A 14,871-nucleotide genomic window follows, 5' to 3' on the forward strand; every position below is an offset into this window, starting at 1 on the left:
CTTTAATTCTGTGAGAGTCCTTTAGGAACAGATATTTTCTCCCTCTCATAACTTAGAAATTTGTGCCTTCCTTTTGTACAGTCCCGATTTTATATACATGCATGCAGCATATGTTTTAGAAGAGCGGTCCCCAACCGCCGGGTCATGGACTCATAGACTGGTTCCGGGCCGCAAGAGTTGAGGCTTGGGTGTGAAATTTATGGTTTTCATAGTTTTTATCGTCAACTCGGTCTTTGTAGTTGTGTGTCTTATTTTGAAAGAAATATTTACACGTTACCATAGCAACCAGAGAGCGTTAAGGGGCAGAGAGGAGGACGTTACTCTCAATGTTGTTGGCGCATTTCAGGAGGACGCTGTTAACAAAGTTACACAATTACACAGTGAATTCGCGTTTATTATTATATTTACAAAATACCACCGTTTTTGTCTTGGTCGTATCATTTTATTTTGTTGTATTTATCCGCGACACATCCGTGAAAATATTGTCTGACATTAAACCGGTGCATAGCGCAAAAAAGGCTGGGGACCGCTGATTTAGAAGAACACACTATAGTAGGCTTATTGTATGTACTAAATTAAGCTTTTCATTAGCTGAGCAAGACTGCTAGTGACAAATGAATAAAACAATGAACTGACTCGCAGGCTGGCTGATTTATTTTTCCCTTAAGCTGGCTGTCACTTTATTAAATTTACAAAGTGAGCAGAGGTAGTGACTGGGAACCAGAAGTTTGATAAACAAACAAGCACCTTTCATGCAAGGAGGTGGATTAGACTGGATCACAGGAAATCTGTGCAAGCAGCAGTATATCGTAGATCTGAGCAAGCGCAGAGCAAATATGCTCGCGAGCAGTCGTCTGTTTGATCAGAGGGCAGAGTTTGCATTGTAATATCTGAATGTGAAAGCAAGAAATCATGGTCTTGGATAAAGGTATTTCATTGTGGACATGCTGACAGCTTTATTGGCCCTCCTGTCGCTTAGTGCTGCTCCTGTCTTGTTTTCCACACTGCTCCAAACAGGAATAACACAGTCTGTCAAAAAAAAAAGAAAAAAAAAAAGCGGGCAATGGAACTGGATGGATGATCATCATTAAAAATGTTGGGATAACCTTGAGTAGAGTCTTTGCTGTGTGTGTGTGTGTGTGTGTGTGTGTGTGTGTGTGTGTGTGTGTGTGTGTGTGTGTGTGTGTGTGTGTGTGTGGATGGAGGGAGGCCAGCTTGTCAGATCCATCTGTGGCCAGCACACTGCAGGGCCTCATTGAAAATGGACCCTACATGTAGTTTTGTGTTTATATCCAGAAGAAAAGATGAAAAATCTGTGCCCAGTGTCTAGTGGGTGTTTACCCACACAATGTCAAATTAGAGGGAAAAGTAACAGAAAATTAACCGTGTGGTAGTGTTGTCTTTGTTGTTAGTGGTGCAACAATAAAGCTGTCGCAGGAGAGTTTGCAGAAATAAGGAGGACCCAGCTTTCCAAGGAAAGTTTCATTAGACCAGCAAACAAAGCTAAACCACGCTTTCACAGTTGTGTTAATGACAAATGCAATTTCACAAAACTCACTCAAGACCTCATATGGCTCCCATCTTTTCCTCTCCAAGGTTTTCCTCTAGTGCCTGTATCCATCCACGCCGTGGCAAGGAAAAAGTATTTTGATGACAAGTGAGTAATGTTCCAGAAACCTCGGCAAATAAACAGAAGATGTTTACATTTGCGCTGGGCTGTGTGCGGTAGAGTGAGAGCGTGCAGGCGCGCGTGTTTTCATATGTGTGTGCACGCATGTGTATTTTGGGAGGCTGACAGCACTGACTGATATGTTTTTCCTTCTGTAGCTGTTGGATGAGTGTGGAGACCCATCTGCTCTACGCCATCCACGGCCCTATAGTGGCAGCACTTCTTGTAAGTCTGCTAATCCACTGTTTCCGCACAGAAAAAGCACGAAAAACTAATTTTACATGATGACTCTTTATATTTTTATATTCATTTAGAGTTTAATTCATGATTTATTTTTTCTTTTTCTGTAGGTCAATCTCTTTTTCCTGCTAAATATTATCAGAGTTTTGGTTACCAAGTTGCGAGATACGCACCGGGCAGAGTCCAACATGTACATGAAGGCAGTGAGAGCCACCCTGATCCTGGTTCCCCTGCTGGGAATACAGTTTGTCATCATTCCCTGGAGGCCGGAGAACCGGCTGGCTGGTGAAGTCTACGAGTACATAATGCACATACTCATGCATTACCAGGTAGGCACGAGCTGCAGCAAACACACAGGAGCTCAGTTCAGAGTAATCTAACAACGACTTGAAAAAGGAGGCTAGTGCAGCTTCACTGCCCTGGGGATTCAGCCGTTTTGCACCTCGGGCTTAAATCATAATGATCTTGAAAAAAGCAATTAAATTATTGCAATAAATATGCTTAGCATGAGCTTTACTTTATACGGAAACCTTAGTGCAAAAGTGAGACAGTGTACAACCTAGATTTGTCCGTACCCTTGGGCTCCCCAGGCTCACGATGCTGATTTTTAATTTTGCATGACTGAACTTTTACGCCCTTAAAAACATCGTTCTCTGCCCTGTGGTTGTTATTATCTATTCATGTGACTCCCTTAAAAAAACATTTGGGTTCAACCTTAGCTTTGTTTTATGTTTTAGTAGGTTCTTAATTTACTCCTTCCCCCATAAAGACGACATTTGAAGGAGGTGGGCGTGAAATACGACAGAAGCCGCTCAGTTCAGGAAAAAGAAATGAGGGTTGACCCTGGTAGGCATCCACAGAGGAAAGAGTTAAACAATCCATGAAATATTTATGGCCCATTAGATAATTCTGTTGTTGCCCCAATATTTCTTTGTATTCTCTCTTTAAAAGTTGCTTTCCTGTCTCACTTCTATAAAGTCACACCCTGTAAAAAATAAATAAATAAATAAATCATGTGTCTAAGCAATTCTTTCCTCCAACGGTTCGGCAGATGGCTGCACTGTCTGAGACTACTTCTGTTGTGATTTTTTTTAGATGTAAAAAAGCAAACTGAATTTACTAGAAAAGAAATGATTATCTCCTTTTTCCATCTTTGTATCAGGGTTTGCTGGTGTCAACCATATTCTGCTTCTTCAATGGGGAGGTAAGGGCTGTCATTTAGTTAGCTCATTAGCTAACATTAGCACTGCTCCCGTGTCATTTGTTGCTAGGTGTAAGAAGGTAGTAAGGGGAGCTTACGATGCTCATTTCCAATTCCATATTTCTATTTTTGGATCCTACTAGAGTAGTGTTGCAAGATTTACAGTTCAAAATCATTTTTATTTATTTTATACTCGCCTATTTTACTGCTCTCTGGGTTTCCCAGTATCTGAAACAAGCTGCGTTAGCTCCTTTCTTCCCTCTCTCTCTGAGCCAGTTTTCTTCTTATATGCTAGCCCTTCCAAAAATAAGTTTTGAAAAGGTGGTGGTGGGGCTGCTATGCTCGCAACCCGCTGTGTGTCTGACACAATTGGTTCACTTTAATCAGTAAGTAATTAATAAATTAGCTTTAGCGGAAACAAAGGTAAATTAGCCCCAGGACGAAGCTTGTCTTAGTCTTTACAGTCGCTACGTGTAGCTAAGCTAACATGCCTGATTATGAGTATCATATTTTTATTTAAGTGTGGTATCAATCATAGCGGTTTACTTCTGGCAAGAAAGTGAATAATCCCCCAAATATCTGAGCGTTCCTTTAAAAAATATTGTACCCCTGTGCCATGTTTAACATCATAATAGCTAGTTTTGATTGAGCAATTAGCCTTTTGGAAAGGTCAACCTGCACATGTTACTCTGGGAGCTTTTCAGTGATTGTGTAATAAAACTGCTCATCCCTTATGACATTATGCATGAGACATCAGACTGCATCAGGTAAAACATTTTCAAAATTTGTTTTCAGGTCAGATCTCTTCCATCTGTATCGAGAAGTGACCCATGAATACCAAACACAGACTCGTAGTTTTGGTTTTGGCCTTGAGTACGTGGGTAAAATAGCTGTAGCTTCGCAGAGATCTCTCCAAATTCCAAATGTAGCAGGTTATAAAACATTCCTCCGCTTTTTCCTCTTCTGAGACCAGTCTGGTGCTACAACAGTAAAAGCAGAAGGGTCATGTCAGGCGAGGAGTAAGACACACTTTATAAATGACTGTGTGGTTTCCAAGCTCAGCTGAATATTGACTCTTCTTTCTTCATTCTCCTGTCAGCCTTTCTAAGCCTGTCTGCAGCTGTCTGACAGCAGCATCCTTAACTTGATTCAAATGCTTCACCAAACCGATGAGCTGGAGTTGCATTAAACGCAGACCTCAGGTTAATAATTCTGTGAAGACCTCACAGCTCTCCAGACTCAATGTGTGAAAGATGCTTTCAAGCTCAAGTCTCCACAAGGGTTGTAACATTAGAGGACACATTTCAGGCATTTTGCTAGTCCACACCAGTGTGTGAATGGCGTGTAGACATCAAGCAATTAAACAACTATTTAATTGCTATTATCTGTAATATTTAATTAAGGCGTTTAATTAAGAAATATTTATGCTGTAAATTGTGTTCCCCAAACAAATATTGATGCTTTTTTATGAGGTGTTTTGTTGCAATAGTGGAAAATACTGCAGAGATGCACAAACTATGGAAAACATTAAAGCCAAGTGAAATAAATTTGTATGAATTGGTCTCCTGTGCTTATCACTTCACACCATAAAAATAGTTTTTGCCAGGGTCCTATTTCTAGCCAGAACCTACTGTACGGTCCCATACTGTGAGGGCTGTCATTAAGAGCAACCATTTGCTGTGCAGGCTCTGCCCTCATGCAGTCCTTCAGTATGCAAAGCAAATGATGTCTGTGTGCAGAAGCACTAAGAATTTTACTGTACAATTCTTCTTCTTCTCCATTTCACAATGAAAAAATACTCCATCCACAGTACACAGACATGCAATTAGTGGGGTCAGGTTAATTGTTGATTCTAATTTACCCATAGGTCTGAATGTGAGAGCGAACGGTTGACTGCCGACCTGTTCAGGGTATACCCTGACTTTCGCCCTATGGTAGCTGGGATAGGCTCCAGCACTCCCCGGCGACCCTGATAAGGATAAATGGAAAATACTATGGGAATTTAGGATCTTGATATTTCTTAAAATAATTGTTTTCATCTCCAACAAAATCAGATTTTTACAATGATGACTTTAGCTACAAGAGGCTTTGGTGTCCCAGAGAAAGGTGCTTTTCCAGAGTCGCTTGAGTTTGTATAACAAGCAACAACCCTGAGAAGGCAAAAAAAACACTGTGGATCTGTTATATGTACACTTCTTATATTTGGAAGTTGTTGCTGTTGGCCGAGCAAGGAGTGCTTGATGGTTTTGTTAGCAACAAAAAAAATCTCTGGAAGACAGTGGTGGATGATCGTAGGATCCTTTCCATGATAAAGAAAAAAAATTAATTTCCCAACATTTTCCAGGAGTCAGGCAACTTTCCAGGAATAGAACAGCCTGATTAGATTTTGCCAAAACACTTTTAGAAACCAGAGCAATTTTAAAAAAGGATTCTTTGGAGAGATGAGAATAACACTAAAATCTGGCAGGAGGATGGGAAGAAAGAAATGCATGGAAAATGCTTGGATCTGCAAATGATCCAAAGCATACAGTATACCATCACCTGTAAAACAATGTGGGGGAAATGTGATGGCATCAGCTTGTATGCTTTTTCATTGCATATGTTTTGATTTGTCACAGTAGGAAAAATACATCCCACTTTGGGAATTCCCTGCTTTTGTCTGTGCCGTTCCATTCTTAAGGCTTACTGCGGCACCTAATGGACATGAGTCATCTTGAAGTCCACCTGTGCTTTCTGTACTGTGACAAGGCAAACACATGCTGTGAGCATGTTCACTCACTAGTGTTTTCATTATTTGTGAGTTGAGAAAAGACAGAAGCAGAATTTTGGAGTGTAACATTTTAATTTCTGCTCAGGTTAAATCAAATCCAATTTATTGGTTTGTGTTTCAACAGAAGCACCTCACACGTGAACAATGAGCCAAAACATACAGTGAAAGCAACTTGGAAGTTTTGGAGGTCAGGAAGTGGAATAATGTGTTTGCAGAGTGGCTGCGGTATAAGCCTTCACAATAATCAGTGAAACTGGCTACACCAGGCACAGAGACATGCCAGGGATCGCGCCTCTGCAAACATAAAAATAGACCAGGCTTGATTCCCCCCCTCCAGTACCGACACTTCTGGGTGTCAGAACTGACGACAGCTAGCATAAAGGAAATGACTCCAGCATCAGATTTTATTTTGCCGATACATCTGCTAACATCATCCTAACTCACACATATCACACAAACTAGGTAAGAATCTTAAAGTTTCACAGAATTGTGGCCCTTCAAAACACTGGAAACATTAAAACAAAAGCTCATCGTGGTGTTTTTGTGACTCACACAGCCAACCGCACGCATTCTACAGCACAATGTCCACGCTAAGTGTTAGAGCACTTAGCATGAGGTGTTTGGCAAAGAGGACCTAGCAACCCACTGTCAAGCTCTGTTTTATGCATCCAGCTTGGAAAATATGTCACTTATTAACTCGTACATGAGCAGACAGAAAGCAGTCTCATCACCGTAAAGGATGCAAACAATTTGTCAAACACAATCAATGCGTTGGGCATACGTGTAAAGGGTGAACACACGAACTGTCACAAGGGAATGCAGTGGTTTGTTTGCTTCACCAGCATAATGGCCAATTCATGCTCTCTTAATCAGGACACGGGTTTCCTGGGCTGAGTTCAATTCTTTTTTTTTTATTTCAAGGCCAAACTACAAAGACCTGCCTTGTTTGTTCAATAGCCCCATTGTGAGGTTAGGTCAGTGAGACAAACAGCTTTCAAACTGTATTTGTGACACCAAGCACGACGTTCAGCATGAAGCTGTAAGACTCAGATGCTCATTTGTCTCAGAATGACAATTAGTGGCATAATTTATATCATTAGATCATTCTGTGTTAATGTACCCACAGTAATTACAGTGGTTTTAAGACATGACTGAATAAAATGATTACCTTTGCACCGTTAGTCCCGTGTAGTTTGTGGTTTTGGGAAGAATTTCTACCATATGCTGTAGACAACTTAGCATGCATGTAGTGTGATGCTAATATTGGTTTCCACGAAGAGTTGCTGTTGTTTGTTCAGATGCAGCGCCGGCGGCCAGTCTGCAGGGCTGCTGGCTGAAAAGTTTGAATTATTTGTTATTGTTATTGTAAAGGAACTCGCAGGAAGACTCTATTGACAAAAAAATAGTTCCATATTTCCCAGTTATTTCAATGACCTCATAGTTTCTAAGACATATCAGACACACACGATTCTCAAGCAAGCTGACAGGGAAAAGCACTGCTGAATTTTGGACTGGGGTGAGATTGATTGAAGTTTCTGCATGTAACGCTGTGACTAATGATCGCATTAAGGCTTAAATAGAAGGATTATGAAGGGTTACGTGCTATAAGTCACGAGGGTAGTAATGGATTTTGTGATGACAGAAATGGATTTGGTTCACAGTAAATTAATGTGTTTAATGTGTCAAATGGTTGCAGCAAGATAACAATGGTTGTCAACATGCCTATTGAGTTCCCCCCTCTTACACTCAAAGAGTGCTGGAAGATTTGTTGCTTATATAATCACTAGAGTCATATTCTGATCATTTAATTGGTGCAAAGCCTGAAGAGAAAGAAGCTGTGCACTTTGTTTTTTAGTCAGGATGCCAGAAAGAGAAAATTGTATGTACCCTTTGGGATAATCATGGTCATGTTTTCATACCTTTGAATGGCATCGGTGGAAAGATGGCATTTAACTGTTGTTAGATTTAGTAGGTGAAATGTGTGGAAGTAAATTTATTTATAACATGGTTCTAGATCACTTCATTATGTACACCTGTTCAGCTGCTCGTTGCTGCATATATCTAATCAGTATTTAGACACGGTCTAGACAACCTCCCAAATTTTAAATTGAGCATCAGAATGGGGAAAAACGTAATTTAAGTGACTTTTAATGTGGCATCATTGTCACTGCATCATCATTGCTTGTCTACTAGGAGTTTCCTACAAACCATCTCTAGGTTTATAGAGAATGGGCCTGAAATGAGGAAATACCCGGCGAACACATGCCTTGTTGATGTCAGATTAGAGGAGACTGGTCAGAGTTACAACCAAGGTATGCATAAGAGCATCTCTGAAAGCACAAAATGCTGATACTTGAGGTAGATGTGCTTCAATGACCAAAGTAGACCATGCAAGATGTCTTAGCTAGACCATGCTGCTGTCAGATAGGAAGAAGAAACCGATGCCACAATTTGTGCAAGATCACCAAAATTGGACAACAGACAAAAAATTGGAAACATGTTGGCTGAGTGTCGATTTTTGCTGCAGTATTTGGATAGTAAGCTCAGACTTTGGTGTAAACAACAATGATGCATTGATCATGCCTTGTATCAATAGTTCAGGCTGCTAGGCCCCCTTACTACCAGCTGAGCACTGTTTAAATGCCACCGCCTATCTGAGTAGTGTTGCTGACCATGTCTGCAGCGTACCCCATCTTCTGATGGTTGTTAAGGATAATGTACCATGTCACAAATGTCAGTTAATCACAAACTGGTATCTTGAACATGACAATAAGTTCACTCACTCATCAAAAAAGCTCAGAGGAATGTTCCCAGCCCCAGGTTGACTGTATGCCACGACAAATTAAGGCAGTTCTGAAGCAAATGGGGTTCCTGCCCAGTACTAGAAACATAAACCTTGTGTATTTATCTCTTTTTATAGTGAGATGATCTGGCCACATGCACAACCTGGCCACCCCCCGCCCCCCAAAAATGGCTATTTACATTTTATAGCTGTCATCCGCTAATGTGATTGAAATTTGAGTGGCCCACACATGCTGCAGTAATAACATGCACATCAGTTAAGATCATTGTCAGTTGGATCAGTGTTGTCACAAACCTCTCCGACTCAAAACACAAAAACAAAGCTTGCAGTGAAGTCAAATAATTAAATTAGATGTAAAATATTATTATTAAGGCTGCATGTGTCTACATATGAGACACTAAACCACCTTTTTTATGTGCTTGTGTGACATCCAGGTGCAGGCAGCTGTGAAGAGACAGTGGATGCAGTATAAAACCCAGTGGGGTCAGAGACGAAAGGACCACTGCTCGATGCGCTCCACGTCCTACACGGCCACCTCCATCACCGAGGTACCCGCCTTCATGTACCATCACGACTGTAACACCGAACACTTGAACGGGCGCCACACGGAGGACTCTGAGCTGGTGGCGCTAAAGTCGGGAGACACGTACGCTTGAGTAACGCCGAGGATAAAATGTGTAGCGGTGGAAAAAGCCGAGGACGAGCAACAAAGTAAATGTACAGCAAAAAGAAGAAAATGAATTCAGTTCACCTGCCATATCTCAGCGATTAAATCTCCGGGGCTAATGCCGGTTTGCTCAGCTCAGGAGGATGATAGAGGCCTGAAAACAAAAAGCTCATTGACGTGGATTAGCTACAAGGCTGACACTTTACTTTACATTGCTGTTGCAGCTGCTTTTTCAGAACTTTGATGTTGAGAACTTGTGACGTAAGGAGAGCTGCTTTTGACATGTGTCAACTTCCTAAAGCTGCTAAACTGCGTGTGCACGCTCGCAGTGATGGAGGCTTGCACTAGTGTGGAAATAACTGTGACTGTGTGAGGGTAGCAAAGTTTTCTTTCTTTTCCTGACGGTGCTGAAGGTGACAGCGATGATGTAGAGGTGAATAATGACTGCGATGGTGTTGAGGATGACTATCAAAGCGAAGTAGACGAACCAATCATTCCTAACCTCACCTATACCAAAGGGTACTGTTTGGTGGTCACGACCGCGGGGGGGCGTACTATGTCCAGCTAAGCACAGGTGCCATAAAGCAAAAGACACGGACGCAAACACACACGCAAACGTCAGCAAACCTCATCGACCTGATCAAATGTGCCATGAAAGAGGTCAACTTTCAGAAGACCCTCTCCGCTCCAACCTCTGGAATTGTGTACATAATGTATGTTCACCATGTTTCATTTTTTAAAAAAAAAGTGTTTTAAATGTTTTAAAAAGATTTTTGTTTTCCCCCCACCCACACTTTCTATCAATGTTTTATCCTTGCCGATACCCTAGTACGTGCTCAGTAAATGTCCCGTGATGCTGCATTCCTGACTGCTTTGTTGTTATGCAGTTGCTGTATTTGTGCCGATGCTGAAGCTCACAGGGCTGTGACGCAAAAATGCACACACACAAAATACTTCAAAGCTAAAAATAAAACCGTTCTGTTGAGGCCGAAGAGCCACCGGAGTTGATCCACTGTGTTCTGAGTTATGATTCAGTCAGCTCTGCCAATGATTCTAATTTATCCTCAGCCATCCTTTGTGAGCTCATGATGTCTCTAATCTGTAACCTGCTTTTATCGGAGAAAAGAGAAAGGCTCGCTAAAGATCAAATCCAAACTGTATGCGCACACTAAACCTACCGATGTCTTAAATGCATGTTCGCGTCTTTGTCGCGGTCTTGCACAAACATGATGTTTAAACTCATCCATCAGTGGTCCTAAACACATTCCTATTACTCCTCTGCTTTTTCTTTATTAGGCTTGGTTAAGGGTTTGTTGAAACCTTAGTAAATGCTGTGTCTTGCATTTATCTGTGCAAGGTCCTTCAAATCTGGTCATTTTTTAAACTGCATGTCCAATAAGAGACATTTCAGTTCCACCAGATCAAAACATTTATATTTCTAGAGCATGTAGCCAATGGCTATTAAATCCTCTGGCTGCTCACATTACTGTGATTTGTTTTTGCCTCCTTAGCAGCAACTTCTCTTTGCTTACATTGTCAAAATGGAAAAGTGTTCCAAGTTGAGCTAAATTCTTGGTAAAAGGCATGTAGAAGTAACATCTTATATAATAAAGCTGGTAATACTCTGTATCTTTTGCACTTTTAGTAAGCAGAAATATAGCAGTGCGTCAGCGTGAGTTGTTCTCGCTGGCGCTCGTGCTGATTTCTCCAAAATAAAGATGTACATCTTTTAACATGTAAACACATTTACTTATCTAGTACTTTAAACTAAAGGCTGAGTACTTGGAAGAGGGGGAGACCTCGAACCTTTTAAAAAAAATATTACTCAAACAGAGATTTGCTCAAGAGTTGTCTGCCATATTGGACGTGATACAACCACTGAATGTGAAGTGTGTGTTCCCCAAGTGCTTGGCAAGTGATTGGCTGTCACTTGGTGAAATCGAATGCAAAGAGGGCGCGGCACCAGAACACTTATGATTGCTGTGGTGGTGATCAAACTGTTGTGGTCACCTGTAAATGGCATAGGAGACACTGTCTTGTCTGCAAACACTCACTTTTAAACCACCAACTAGTAGTAATGTAATAAGACTTGACAAAGTGGATGGAGAGCAGAGAATGTTCCGCTCAGTCAATTATCTTTATTTTTCTGACAAAAACAAGGTGATAACTAAATAAAAACTAATGTACGAGGACAAAAACTATGTTGAAACATGTTGACATTTTGCCGACGAATAGAAATAGAATAGAAAAAAATTCTGAAATGAGATCCAGTCAAAACTAATTACATCTTTTTTTCTTCGGGAGGGAGACTAAATAGTGACGATTTCTAATGAAAGTGCGACAAATAGTCAACGCTTGGGAGGAAGACAAGCGTAGACTTATGGACACTTTTTGTATTTCATGTCAAGGAAGATCAGACGTTTTGTAAACCGTGTGGAGCAACTCAACAAACTTTTAGACTTTTTATTTTAGTCCAGCTTAGGTTTAGTCTACTATAATCTTATAACATTTAGTTAACTACAACTAGACTAAAACTAAATTATGTTTTAGACAAAAGAATGTGACTAAAATGAAATCAAAATTTGATGTTGAAGGTTCACCTTCAAAGTAAATGTTAGCGATCCACCCAACATGTTTCAAAAGGCTTTTACTGTGAAGGAAAACGGTCTTTGCTTCCAGGTTGTGTCGCACTCTTTGCACTTTCACTGCTGCTCAGAGAGTTGTGAGTGTTTGTGGGCAAGTCAGTGTGTTGCATGTAACTACAGGCAACCAAAACACAAGTTTGTTGCCAGGGAGTCACTGACCAGGCTGTAGGCCTGTGTGACTGGAGCCTTAATCACTTGACTCTGCACTGTCATCATGTTCATCGCACGTCTAAGGTGGCAGACAAGTTAAAATCCCAACCTCAGTACATGATGCCTTTGATCATTTTAGAGATTAGTTTCAACTGTGAACAAAGAATCACTATTAATAATTCTAAAGTCACAAAAATCAATTCAAAGGTGTTTAAAAACTAAATTGGCTACACACATATATATATAATGAGAAAACATTTTTACTTTCATTTTATGTGTACGTGGTGCATTTGTTGAATGTGTGCTCAGTTTTTATTTGCCTTGTCATTGTCAACTGTCGGGCACCACCTGTGAGAGATCAGAATAAGAAAAAGCTCTAAATATATCTAATCTTCATAGACATTGTGAGATCACTGTCTGATACGGATAAGAGATGCTCCACAGGTATCCATGCAGAATAAGTTTGTACATTGTAATGATTGTAAGAATTGGCTCGTTGATATTCATTAATCTGTAAGTATTTGCTTTCTTTAATCAGAGGAAAATCATATGAATGCAGACCATTTTAAAAAATATTTTCATAGCTATAGGAGATTTATCTGAGTACATCTGAGCACTCACCACTGAGAGCGAATCACACAGAGTCACTCATGAATCAGTTCAGAAAATCAAATCATTTTGATGAAATTACTCAAATCAGGGATGCCACTATTTACTAGTTGTAATGGCGCAGCTTCGCTACAGTACATAAACCGCACGCTGCACAAGCTGAATGCATTCAGTCCCTTTTCATGGCTTCACCTGTCAAATCCTCTTACAGCCCCCACCCCTTTGCATAAAACAGACATTGGGATATGTTTCATATTTCAGTGACTTTTATGTTACCAGCTGGCTGTAAGGAACTAGGAAGGACCGTAGAGAGACAATCATGATGGCAGAATAGGTTTTACTGATTCAAATGTTTTAGTATGAGAGAAAAATTATTTATTTTAGTATGAAATACATCTTCCTCTTCATTTTTATTATGGTGATGTTTCCTGGATCTTGTGCACACTGTAAGACATATTATTAGTGTTGTGGATTCTGGATTCTATATATTTTGTATGTTTGTTCATGCCCATGTAAATACAAGCAAACACTGTGTACATAATAGATTTTTGCACTGTGAAATTCTATGATGATTATTTTTGTTACCCCCCTCCCTTCTCATTTATTTTTGGCTTGTGTTTGTCTCTTTCTCCTTCTCAGCTTGGACTAGCATCATCTCAGAGCTGATAAAAAAATGTATTTTGTAAAAGCCACAACGATTGGTGTTGTTTTTTTTTAAAATCTTCCACCCATTTAGCACAACAACAGAGACATATCATTTGGTGTCGCTCTCTATTTCTCGAGCAATCAGCAAAAACAGAAAGCTGTGGCGTGAATGCAAAAGGTAGAAAAAGATGAAAGCTAACAATCGGAAAGTGGACAATTTTCAGAGTCTGATGACTTAATGATTAAAAAGCGTGCTTTGTTTTGGGGTTCGTAAATAATTCGGTAAGATTATCAAGTTTAAAACCTTTCTGAAACAACCTTTGTTTTCCAGCAATTCTGCGAAATTCTGTGTTGATTTAGCAGCTTACTCGCCAACACTTTCTCCTGTCAACATTTCGGTGTTGAGAGAATTTGTTTAATGAGTGTGCAGGGAAAACAGGGGAAGTCTAGCTCCATGTGGTGTCTTGCCTTGTGATTCCTCAAGGCAGTGCTGGCAGCGCTTTACAGCCCTGTTTTATTTTAAAGGTTCTGCCTGAATTACATAAAAGCATCTGATGTCTGTAACAGGAAAAAATCCACTGACATGGATCCGTTACAAGATGAATGTCCGCATACACTCCATAACACATTAAAGTAATTACGATATGTTGCTCACAATGGTGAAGGCTTCATAAGTCAGCAGTTCAGTGATACTTGATATGCTGTATCCAGGAGACATCTAATCATCTGTGTAACTAAAAGAGATCTGACCAAAGCAGTTTCTGAGATGAATAATCTCCAGTTCACCCAACATTTTAAGGAGAAATGTAGTCTTGGACATTGGTCAGAATCAGTGTTTGGCCCAGGATATACAGTAATATAAATGGTTTACAGAACTACTTTTAAAAACCCCAAAGCACTTGCAAACTCAAAGAGCGACTCAACATTTTTACAACGTCTATTAAAGGAGAATCTACAAGAAGCCAGAAGTTGATGAGAGGATATTTAAAAGGCTGACTGCTAAACAACCAGCTTCTGTATAGTTTCAGAGTACAGGTAAGATGAAGCAAAGGCTTTTCACAATACAGCAATAATCCTAGCCTTCAGGCTAACATTAGCTAGCAGACTACTTTTAGTGCTTCGCAAAGACTTTATTGGGGAGGTTTGCCAGATTATTAATGGCCCCCCAAAGTATATCTCATTTTAGACTATTATTACTTTTAAAAAATTCATCCAAAGTACTTGTAGACAGTCCCCTTACTCATAGTTTGACAGTTTAGCTATTGGTCCTTTCCATCTCGTGCTTCTTTTGGGATTGATCACTGATGCTGCGTCGCTCATTATCATTCAGGTTCCTCTTGGTTGAGTCGCTCAATCTGTGGTCAAAGTTTAACTCTACAGTCTTGAGCTTCATTAAGACTTCTGTGGTGAATCTATGTAGAACCTACAATACAGCGTACGCCGGTGGCTGACACCATGGGTTAGCCACCGGC

The 14,871-nt window shown here is 40.3% G+C and overlaps 1 protein-coding gene across 3 annotated transcripts in view; it reads left to right on the top strand.

Moving 5' to 3' along the window:
• calcr (calcitonin receptor) overlaps positions 1–13,449 on the top strand; it is a 62,056-nt gene extending 48,607 nt beyond the window's left edge. For all 3 annotated transcript variants that reach the window (XM_084919050.1, XM_084919048.1, XM_084919049.1), the window contains 5 exons: positions 1,597–1,657; positions 1,828–1,894; positions 2,020–2,238; positions 3,072–3,113; positions 9,118–13,449. In XM_084919050.1, coding sequence (XP_084775176.1) covers positions 1,597–1,657; positions 1,828–1,894; positions 2,020–2,238; positions 3,072–3,113; positions 9,118–9,339 — 611 coding nt within the window. In that variant the 3' untranslated portion in view covers positions 9,340–13,449. The remainder of the gene's footprint in view (positions 1–1,596; positions 1,658–1,827; positions 1,895–2,019; positions 2,239–3,071; positions 3,114–9,117) is intronic.
• The last annotated feature ends 1,422 nt before the right edge of the window (positions 13,450–14,871 follow it).

This window comes from Perissodus microlepis, chromosome 22 (genome assembly GCF_051167445.1).
Source record: "Perissodus microlepis isolate ML-2025 ecotype Zambia chromosome 22, ASM5116744v1, whole genome shotgun sequence".
Classification (NCBI taxonomy): domain Eukaryota; kingdom Metazoa; phylum Chordata; class Actinopteri; order Cichliformes; family Cichlidae; genus Perissodus; species Perissodus microlepis.